Below are 12,165 nucleotides of genomic sequence, written 5' to 3'. Positions count from 1 at the left end.
ATTTATTTATTTATTTATTTATTTATTTATTTATTTGTCTTTTTGCCTTTTCTAGAGCTGCTTCCCACGGAATATGGAGGTTCCCAGGCTAGGGGGTCTAATCAGAGCTGTAGACGCTGGCCTATGCCAGAGCCACAGCAACACGGGATCTGAGCCACGTCTGCGACCTACACCACAGCTCACAGCAATGCCGGATCCTTAACCCACTGAGCGAGGCCAGGGATCGAACCTGCAACCTCATGGTTCCTAGTCGGATTCATTAACCACTGCACCACGATGGGAACTCCACATAGCTTATATTCTTAAACCATAATACTATAGCATCTCTCTTGGAAAAAAGCTGATTTGTTTAAGAAACAGAGTTTTAGATTCTTTCTAGATTAGCAAAATTGCTGAGGGTAATACCTGAACAGTAGTGTATGTTGACATATTGCCATAAACCCGGGTAGAGACGCCTCCTTTCCTTCAGCCTTGTGCACACCCCATCCTAACATTTATCGCTCTGTATTTCAAGGCTTTGTTCCCATGCATACTGCTGTTATCTGATTGGGAACAACTGAGGCAAGAAATTTCCCTTTTTTAAAATTTCTGTCCTATCCATACATAGCATAGTACCTCCTCACAGATGTTTACGCAGCCAATGTTTATTAAATAAAAGATATTTTTCATTTTTAAAACCATTAAAATTGCCACATCCATTTTTGAAAGTTGACAAGTCCTATGACTTACAGCCAATTAACTGGACTCCAAAAGATACCTGGAAATTAAAATATCCTTTCTCCTGAGAAGAGTTTATTTAGTTACTACTTTGATCTCATCTTTCTATTACAATGGGTGATGATTTAAGACCTAGGAGTCTGAAATCAGATTTGTCCAAGTTCTAATCATGGTTTCACTACTTAGTAGTTGAGTGATCTTAGACATGTTGCTTTCTCTGTGCTTCATCTAAATACCAAGGTTAAAGAGAAAACTCTATAGTGCTATTGTGAGATTAAATAAGACCACCGAAACATGCAAAATATTTAGAACATATGCTACGGTCAGTACTCAATAAGTCTTAGTAGCTATAATATCTTCATTATTATAAGAATAAGCAGACCTAGGGAATTCACTCATGGCTCAGTGGATTAAGGACTGGCATTGTCTCTGCATCAGTTCAGGTCACTGCTGAGGCATGAGTTCCACCCCCAGCCCAGCAGAGTGGCTTAAGGATCCAGTGTTGCTCCGGCTCAGATTTGATCCCTGGCCCAGGAAGTGTCATATGCTGCAGGTGCAGTAGAAAAAAAAAAAAAAAAAAAAAAAAACCTAGCATTAGCATTTAAACACTCACACTCACTTATCAAGTTTTGTTTCTGATTACGAAGCTTCTTTATACTTCAAAGAAAGTTTGGGGCCATCAAGGAATTCATCCTCAAAGATCTGAATTTTTGAAATGTATTTTGACACCAGCTCCTCCACAGGATGATAAATCTGCTTAGAATCTCTTTTCAAGACTGCTATCCAGCAGTCATGTGTTAAGCTATGAACCAAAAAAAAAAAAAAAAAAAAAAAAAACAGGGAAGGGATAGTGAGCCAGGAACTGAGCTGCATGGAATGACAGACAGTAAATGAAAAGGGATGTAATCCGGAATCATCGTGATGTTAAACAGCACGCATTTAGTGGAGAGAAAGCTCAGTCAGCTTTGCTGGTAAGGTGAGACCCGATTAAGTCATGTCTATTTAATACAATCTGAGCATCAGTTGTGGCAAATCCAAGAGCAATAACTAACTGAGGTGAATATAACGTTGCACCTGGCTCAGGATATCTCCAAGAGTAATTTGTGATACTATTTCAAGTGATTCCAACAGAACATGCTGTTCTCTGTAGAAATATGATTTTGGAAAACAGGTTAGGGGTCATGGCAAAATGTGAAGTGGAAATGGTCAAGAATGTTATCAACATGCAAGAAATCATTAATAAGTTCATAACTGGAAGCTGTAATAACTGGCAGTTGGACCTCTTTTTTAATAACCAAAAAAAAATATGCTTAATCTAGAGACAAGCCAGTCAAGAAAACGAAGCCCAATAAGTACTCTCAAATAAAATGAATATCAAATGTGTATAATGAGCATTAGGATGTGGTGAGTACTTGTTGACTGAGGAAAAGCAGAGTCTCATGGATCTGGAACTGGATCTGTCAGGCTGTGGGCCTGGCTTAGTACGGTGCTGGCTAACCCCTCAATACCTTTTTCGTCCTTATTAATTATCCCTCAGTGGTTTAAAATTCTGGACTTTGGAAAGTACTTTCCAAAGATCTAAAGATCTGAAAATCCTTAGATAGAAAGAACAAATTTCTGATGGAATAATCAGCTTTTTTTGGGAAGCATCCAGCCATAAAAAGTCTAAAAATATCTTGGAAACAGCATGTACTTGAGACATATAAGGCAGAAATTCCATTTTCCTTACCTGCTCAGATTACTCTTACATGTAATTATCCTATATCTATATGCTTAGTAGGTAGTAATGTGTGTCCTGATTAAAGAACTGAGAAATTTGTACTTTTTAGTTCAGGGAAGGGGAAGAAGAAGGAACAGTGTTAGGATTATGAGACTACCAAGACTCCAAAGAAGAATGGCTGTTCAAATAATCTCTTCCGAGATGGCTAGATTAAACTGCAATGTTGTGTTACCTGTTGTGAAAAAAAAATGTTGGTCAGATAACTAAAATTCCTTTGGGAACTCATCCAGTCCTCTTAGGAAAAGGAAAGACCAGGTCATGTAGAGGAGGAAATTGGGGCAGGCACCGCTATCTATTTAGTAGATGCCAGCTATCTGTCAGGTTCAAGGCTGGGGCGCTTAACATACTTTATTCCAATTGACATCTCAATACCGATGCCTGGATCCTATCTCTAGAAATTTGGAGTTAATTGGTGATTAGGATGCAGTGCAGTTGAGAACCATGTCCTTGGAGGAGTTCGCTGAGCACCATTTTCTGATCCCCAGTACCTCTGATACTGTGCTGTCGAATTCCATAAATTCTCCCGCATTCCCTCAGAACTCTTGCATGCCGCTTGGAGTAAGAGGATCACCTTGAACACACTCAGTGATTCTTAAATAGTTTCTGTCCTTGAGCCTATGGACAAACCTCATAAATTCAACATTAGGTTTTCCATGAGTTTCATCTCAGCCTTAATTCAGAGTAGAAATTGGGGCAGTTGATCAAGTTCTGCCTTCCTAAAAAAGTAGCTCTATTAATTCATAGCTGTTATCTCCCCAGTGTCCTATAGCACATAAGGGACTGAACACTGTTGCTTTGAAAGCAGCAAACATTCTGTCTTCTATTGTCTAATGTGGAATGATTGTCTCTTTTTTTAGACTTGAATCTTTGCCTCAGGTGAGGCTGTGGAGTAAGTTTACGCAGCCTGTGTTATAAAGTCTCCACTGTTTGGCTTAGATGGGCTGATGGCATGTGTCTTTCCTGAGATTTGAACTACACTTCCACACCCCACCCCAGATCCTCCCACCCTCATGCATTTACTGAGTTTTTGGTCCAAAGACTTCTGTGAAGCTGCTCACATGCACAGTCCTGCCTCTATGAAACAGCCACTAGCTTGCGGACAAAATGACCAGAGGTAGCATCACCTGCCAAACTGCAGCAGTTAAATTCCAATCATACCATGGCACAGCCCTCTGGCATACTGTAAGTAAGACTTCAGGAACTGCCATAGGGACCTCCTTACCCACGTTCAAGTCCATGGTCCATGGATCAAAGCTCTGCAAAAGTGTTATTTTGGTCTATAAGTGCTACTTCCAGTTTTATTTCTCAGTTTTCAAAGTACATACACCAAAGGGTTTGAGATGACATTCCCCAAACTATAAAATCTACCCACAGAGTGAGCTATCTGACATATATGCTAGCTTCCAAAGGGGAAAAGGAGGAATTAAGTCAAGTAGGCCCAGTTTATTCATCTCCAGTTTCCCATTAGATAAATCACTCTACCTTCCCTGGGGAGGGGAAGGGCTGGGGAAGGCATGCTGAGAGACTTCTAGGATTAAACTAAGAGAAATTCCTGAATATGCAAGAAAAATAAGATATGGAGAAGAAGCACTTCTCCCTAACAATGCTAGTTTGAAAGAATATTTATATTTATTTCAAAATTTTTATTTTTTTATTTTTTACTTTTTTAATTTAAATTTAAAAAAATTTATTATGGTTGATTTACAATGCTCTGTCAATCTCTGCTATACAGCAGAGTAACCCAGTTATACATATATACACTTTTTTTTACGTTATCCTCCATCGTGTTCCTTCACCAGTGAACAGATATAGTTCCTTGGGCTATACAGCAGAATCTCATTGCCAATCCATTCCAAAGTCAATAGTTTGCATCTACTAACCCCAAACTCCCAGTCCCTCCCACTCCTTCCCCCTCTCTCTTGGTAGTCACAAGTCTGTTCTCCATGTCCATGAGTTTTTTTCTTTTCCTTTGTGCCCTATATTAGATTCCAGATATAAGTGATATCATATGATATTTGTCTTTCTTCTTCTGACTTTCTTCACTTAGTATGAGAATCTCTAGTTCCATCCACATTGCTGCAAATGGCATTATTTTATTCTTTTTTATGGTTAAGTAGCATTCCATCATGTATTGTACCGCATCTTCTTAATCCATTCATCTGTGGTTGGACATTTAGGTTGTTTCCATGTCTTGGCTATTGTGAATAGTGCTACAATGAACATAGGGGTGCATGTATCTTTTTCAGTGAATGTTTTGTGTAGATATTTGCCCAGAAGTGAGATTGCTAGATCATATGGCAGTTCTATATTTAGTTTTCTGAGGTATCTCCAGGCTGTTTTCCATTGTGGTTGTACCAATTTACATTCTCACCAACAGTGTAGGAAGGTTCCCTTTTCTCCACACCCTCCGGCATTTGTTATTTGTGGACTTACTAATGATGGCCATTCTGACAGATGTGAGCTGGTACCTCAATGTAGTTTTTTTTTTTTTTTTAAAGGATATCACTGTATTCTCAGACAGGCATTTTTCCCCCATGGCTTCAACACTTTCCTCTTAAATATAGAATACAAAAAATTCTCAAAGCTTAGAACTGGATCACTTGGCCCTTTCTCTTCTTATCTCTGCTTGCATCTTTTAATGGCCAGCATCCTCTTGGATCTGCAGTTGGGCTCAACATATTCAAGCCTCAGCACAATCTTCTTTGTGGTTTCATCCTGCTTCCAGAAAATTGGCTTTGTTTGCCCACCATAGCCACTCTGTTTCCTATCATAGCACCTCTTTCCCTGGGCATAGAGGGAATCCTTGCCCTTCTTATACTGGGTCACTTTGTGGGGCTGCTGCTTTCCATACTTCTTACAGAAAGTCCTCCAGGTTTTAGGTACGTTGACCATCTTTGCAACAGAGGTGTTTTCATGATGAAAACGGAAAAACTGGTGTCCACATTCCCCGTCTCGCTCTGCTCAAACCTCACCAGAAAGGGAGGAATAGGCTCAATGCAGTTTTGATTTGCATTTCTCTAATAATTAGTGATGTTGAGCATTTTATTTATTTATTTTTAGGCTTAAATTATTTTTTCCAGTTTTATTGAGATATAATTGACATACAGTCCTGTATAAGTTCGAAAAATATTTGTTTTAAAATCATATTATTTTAAGCTTCTTGAAGAACGGTATACATTCCAAAAATTACATGTATGAGGATTTTAAAACGTGTCCGCAAATTCTCTGCTACTCCTTCTTCCAAAGGTAAAGCCCAATTCTGCTCCCCTTGATTGTGGGGACCTAGTGACTCACTTCTAATGAATAGAAAGTTATGGAAGGAACAGCATGTGACTTCTGAACACAGGCTATAAAAAACATTGTGGCTTCCCCCTGCCCTTGAGGAAGGCCCTATCTGGAGGAAATGAGATGCCAGGGTGTGAGGACACTCCAGCAGCCCTATGGAGAGATCCACATGGTGAGGAACTGAGTCCTCTTGCTGACAGCCTGTGAGTGACCCATCTTAGAAGCAGATTCCTAGCCCCAGTCAAACCTTCAGATGACTGCAGTCTCACTAAACAGCTTGACTCTCTTTATGAGAGATCCTGATCCAGAACTACTCAGTTAAGCCTTTTTCCTATTTCTGGCCCAAATATATTGTATAATATAATACTTATTTATTGTTATTTCAAACCTCTAAGTTTTTTTATTTTTTATTTTTTATTTTTTTGTCTTTTTTTTTGCTATTCCTTGGGCCACTCCCGCGGCATATGGAGGTTCCCAGGCTAGGGGTCGAATCGGAGCCGTAGCCACCAGCCTACATCAGAGCTACAGCAACGCATGATCCGAGCCGTGTCTGCAACCTGCACCACAGCTCACGGCAACACCAGATCGTCAACCCACTGAGCAAGGGCAGGGACCGAACCTACAACCTCATGGGTCCTAGTCGGATTCGTTAGCCACTGTGCCACGACAGGAACTCCTCCTCAAACCTCTAAGTTTTGAGTACTTGGTTCCCCCCAAAAATCAGCAAGTGTGCTGATCAAAGAATTTTCAGAAACTGAACTCCCTAGTTCTCAGATCAAGAAACAGAACATTATTTCACTACTTCCATGATTTTAGAAGTCCCTTTTCTGTTTCCTTCTAGTTATTACCCTCTTCCCTGAATGGTAAGTATAATTCTGACTTTTAACAGCATACTTTTTTCTTTTTTTGGGAATATATCAGTTAATACTACTTTGTGTCTGGCTTTTTTTCACTCTATATTATATTTATGAAATTTAGCCACATCTTTTTAGTGTAATAATAGATGATTAATTTTTATTCTATGTAGTTTTCCATAATATACATATAAAAGTATTTACCACAGGCATATATTATTTATTAATTTTATTTAATAGTTTTTTATAGCCACATTTTAAAATAAAGTTTTACACTTGGCAGTGTAGGTGAAAGTATAATCACCACTTTCTTTCCCATCTTGAGAGGGAGATGTTTGCTGTTGGTTTTGGATTCAGATGGATCTGACTTTGATATTTAGTTTGTCAGATCTTTTCTGTGTGTATGTGCGTGCTTTTGAAGACATTAATGAAAGACATATACATATATTAATCTATCCATAAATATATATAATATACAAAGTTATATAAACATATTCCACCAAAGGAACAATGAGAAAAATCGTATAATTTATCTCCACAGACACCAAAAAATTTCTTAAGTTAAATACCCTTTCCTGAAAAAAACAGAACATAATAAAATAGAAATTCTAGAAATTGCCATAGCATGTTCCACCAGTTCAATGTCTTAACAAAGACATTCAGGAAAATCAGTGCTAAAACTAATATATTTAATAACAGAATTTGCAAAGGAAACAATGTAAAATGTGAGCATAGAGAAATTTAGTAGTCATCATATTAACTACATGATTAACAAACTATATAATTAATAGATGGCAGAAGACCTCATTTATAATAAAAATAAAGATAAAATACCCAAGAATAAATTTCACATGAAATGTTCAAAAATCTATGTGAAGAGAACTTGAAATGCTTGAAACACACAAAATAGGGCTTGAACAAATGGAAAGGTAACTCTTGTTCTTGGAGCAGAAGACTCAATATCAGAATTATGTCAGTTATTAACTTACACATTTAATGTAATCTGAATATGAATATCAAAAGCTTTTTCTTCTAGAGATAGACAAATAAAGTCTAAATTCATATGCAAAAAAATAAGTATGCAAGAGTAGCTAGGAAAATTAAGAGTAATCATTAAAACAATTGATATTCCTATGTAAATAAAGTAGGAATTCCATAAATAAACACAAGTCTATCTGGATATTTAGTTTATGGTAAAGGTGGCATCTCAAATCATTATGGATAAAAATGAGTCTTAGTAAATAATGTTGGAGCAACTGGGCAGCACTTGATAAAACATAAAACTGTCTATACTTCATACTATAATAACTTCAAGTGAATCAACAAAAAGAAAGCATACAAGCAGCAAAAAGAAACATTAAATTATTTAAAAATCTTGAAGCGAAGAAACTTAAAAACTATTTCATAAAATCAAAAGCCATAAAAATTAATACATATAATTCCATAAAAGTAAAGAATTTTTGCTTGAGAAACACCCATATTGTTGTTTGTATAAGAAATAGTATAAAAAAAAACAAAAGAAATAAAAGGCATCCATATAGGAAGAGAAGAGATCAAACTGTCACTGTATGCAGATGACATGATACTATACCTAGAAAACCCTAAGGACTCAACCCCAAAACTCCTTGAACTGATTAATAATTTCAGCAAAGTGGCAGGATATAAGATTAACATTCAGAAGTCAGTCACATTTCTGTATACCAGCAATGAAACATTAGAAAAGGAATACAAAAATACGATACCTTTTAAAATTGTACCTCACAAAATCAAATACCTCGGAATACACCTGACCAAGGAGGTAAAGGACTTATATGCTGAGAACTATAAAACTATAATCAAAGAAATCAAAGAAGATGTAAAGAAATGGAAAGATATTCCATGTTCCTGGATTGGGAAAATCAATATTGTAAAAATGGCCATACTACCCAAAGCAATCTACAGATTCAATGCAATCCCTATCAAATTACCCATGACATTTTTCACACAACTGGAACAAACAATCCAAACATTTATATGGAACCACAAAAGACCCAGAATCGCCAAAGCAATCCTGAGAAACAAAAACCAAGCAGGAGGCATAACTCTCCCAGACTTCAAGAAATACTACAAAGCCACAGTCATCAAAACAGTGTGGTACTGGTACCAAAACAGACAAACAGACCAATGGAACAGAATAGAGAATCCGGAAATAAACCCTGACACCTATGGTCAATTCATCTTTGACAAGGGAGGCAAGAACATAAAATGGGAAAAGGAAAGTCTATTCAGCAAGCATTGCTGGGAAACCTGGACAGCTGCATGCAAAGCAATGAAACTAGAACACACCCTCACACCATGCACAAAAATAAACTCCAAATGGCTGAAGGACTTAAATATACGACAGGACACCATCAAACTCCTTGAAGAAAACATAGGCAAAACACTCTCTGACATCAACATCATGAATATTTTCTCAGGTCAGTCTCCCAAAGCAGTAGAAACTAGAGCAAAAATAAACCCATGGGACCTCATCAAACTGAAAAGCTTTTGCACAGCAAAGGAAACCCAAAAGAAAACAAAAAGACAACTTATAGAATGGGAGAAAATCGTTTCAAATGATGCAACTGACAAGGGCTTAATCTCTAGAATATATAAGCAACTTATACAACTCAACAGCAAAAAAACCAATCAACCAATGGAAAAATGGGCAAAAGACCCGAATAGACATTTCTCCAAAGAAGATATACAGATGGCCAACAAACACATGAAAAAATGCTCAACATCGCTGATTATAAGAGAAATGCAAATCAAAACTACCATGAGATACCACCTCACACCAGTCAGAATGGCCATCATTAATAAATCCACAAATAACAAGTGCTGGAGGGGCTGTGGAGAAAAGGGAACCCTCCTGCACTGTTGGTGGGAATGTAAACTGGTACAGCCACTATGGAGAACAGTTTGGAGATACCTTAGAAATCTATACATAGAACTTCCATATGACCCCGCAATCCCACTCTTGGGCATCTATCCAGACAAAGCTCTACTTAAAAGAGACACATGCACCCGCATGTTCATTGCAGCACTGTTCACAATAGCCAGGACATGGAAACAATCCAAATGTCCATTGACAGATGATTGGATTCGGAAGAGGTGGTATATATACACAATGGAATACTACTCAGCCATAAAAAAGGATGACATAATGCCATTTGTAGCAACATGGATGGAACTAGAGACTCTCATACTGAGTGAAATGAGCCAGAAAGACAAAGGCAAATACCATATGATATCACTTATAACTGGAATCTAATATCCAGCACAAATCAACATCTCCTCAGAAAAGAAAATCATGGACTTGGAGAAGAAACTTGTGGTTGCCTGATGGGAGGGGGAGGGAGTGGGAGGGATCGGAAGCTTGGGCTTATCAGACACAACTTAGAATAGATTTACAAGGAGATCCTGCTGAATAGCATTGAGAACTATGTCTAGATACTCATGTTGCAACAGAAGAAAGGGTGGGGGAAAAACTGTAATTGTAATGTATACATGTAAGGATAACCTGACCCCCTGCTGTACAGTGGGAAAATAAAAAAAAAAATAAAAATAAAAATAAAAAAATAAAGAAATAGTATAAAAAAGCAAACTGCTCTTGAATTCAAAAGGTGAAGAATAAGCTGAGAGAAAATTATTTGCAACTCAGTGTTAATTTCCCTCATATAACGATATGTAATAAATTGTTGGTACTATAAATATTTCAGAATACATGAATGGAAGAGAGGCAATAGGAACACTATCCCACCGATAAATAAACAGAAAAACTTCTGTCACTATAATGTACCATATTTTATTCCTTCTCTTTGCTACCACACATCAAAGTATTATTTAGCCACTTTGGGATTGTAGTACCTGTGTCTTTCTTCCTTACAATTTGTTTCTCCGAGTTACACTGTGTCTTCTCCAACTTTGCTTCCTCCCTGTGCCTTCTCCCTGTTATCTCATTAAAAAAAAAAATTAAAAATCCTAGAACACTAAAGTATTTTTCCTCTCCCTTTAAGTTATGTAAAATGTATACTTCCTAAAATATAGTTATATAATTAGCCAAGTATGTAAAAACGATAGCTAGAAACTATAATTTTAAATGAAAGGGTTTTTTTGGATATTATACTCTTGCTGAATTGCATGGAGAGAGTTTATTTGCTACCTCAATGAGCAATTATCTTTCAAGCATAGTCATTTTATGACTGTTTAGAATTATTTATAAAGCTAAGTTACAGGTCAAGTAAAAATTTCCACAAACTACTCTATCATGGTTCATTTATTACCATCCTCTAGGAACTTGACCCTTTGAGAGGGGATAAAAAGCTCAGGAAATAAGAGTAATTCCATTTATTCCCTTAGTAATCTTATCAATGGGTGGCGTCAGATGAAAAGAAAAACTAATATTTTAAAGAATTGAAACATTATGCTCTGACTCACAACGGAAATCCAGGACTATAGGGATCATCTTGGACATAACGGTGAAGTCAAAAATATCCTTCTTCTGTACTGTTCTACATTCTTTTGAGAAAACTTTCTCCAGTGCCCTTTTCCCACTGCTCCCCTGGGCTGCAGATGTACACTTAGAGCCGGAGTGTGATGTTTCAACCTTATGTGCACTTTTTGCTCTTAATTGACTGCTATTCTTTATCTTTTAAGGTGTTAGGAAAAAAGCTGGGGGCCCTACAGCATGATATGATATTTGATTGCGATCCAAACAAATGAATGTCTAGTATTTTGAGCATCCTGCTTAAAAGGAGGTACTTTGGGGCAGAAGGACATGTGCACAATGTAAATAACATATTGGTTACTTATTATAAGTTAAATTATGTTGATAATTAATAACAGTAAATAAGCGTATGTAGATGCATCCTCATTGAGCAACCAGGTAAACTTAGTTTACATGGATATTGTGTTTGATTACTATTCTAAAGGACAACTAGGATAAAAATAGAATCAGGCTAGGCTGGAGGCTTACTCGTCTTATGATCACAATATTATGTATTTTATGTATTTATTTTATTTTTTAAAATTGTAATGATTTTTATTTTTTCCATTATAGTTGGTTTACATGTTCTGTCACTTTTCTACTGTACAGCAAAGTGACCCAGTCCACACACACACACACACACACACACACACATATATACATTCTTTTAAACATTTATTTTGAATAAATAAATGTTAAAGTGCTTTTAAGGATATAAAGGCATAACTATTTAACTCCATCTTGCAAAGATTAGAAAGATGATAATATCATTTAGTGAACATATAATCTGGACAATATTTGACAAGGAGAAGATGTTAGGCCATGAGCATGTCATAGGCATGTGATACACTTGTTTGTGATGTTAATGTGAGCAAACTCAGTTTCTCCAGATTTAGTATAGAGTAGGCATAGGCAAACTATAGCTTGTATGTCAAACTCAGCCTTTTTGTCCTTCATTTTTGTGTGGCTTATGAACTAAGAATGGTTTTTATATTTTAAATGGTTGGTGAAAAACAAAGAAT

At 36.8% G+C, this 12,165-nt stretch overlaps 2 protein-coding genes across 3 annotated transcripts in view; one reads left to right on the top strand and one right to left on the bottom strand.

Moving 5' to 3' along the window:
- The window catches only part of TSPAN8 (tetraspanin 8), a 272,045-nt gene that overhangs the window by 247,035 nt on the left and 12,845 nt on the right, over nt 1-12,165 (top strand). The gene's annotated exons all lie outside the window — the stretch shown is intronic.
- Nucleotides 5,004-6,118, bottom strand: LOC100155659 (60S ribosomal protein L36a-like). Its single transcript, XM_021092000.1, has one exon. It carries the CDS (start codon nt 5,387-5,389, stop codon nt 5,114-5,116), a length of 276 nt encoding a protein of 91 aa, XP_020947659.1. The 5' UTR covers nt 5,390-6,118; the 3' UTR covers nt 5,004-5,113.

Source organism: Sus scrofa, chromosome 5 (assembly GCF_000003025.6).
Source record: "Sus scrofa isolate TJ Tabasco breed Duroc chromosome 5, Sscrofa11.1, whole genome shotgun sequence".
NCBI classification, from domain to species: domain Eukaryota; kingdom Metazoa; phylum Chordata; class Mammalia; order Artiodactyla; family Suidae; genus Sus; species Sus scrofa.
Note: the sequence above shows the minus strand (reverse complement) of the source record. Positions and strands in the feature narration are given on the sequence as shown.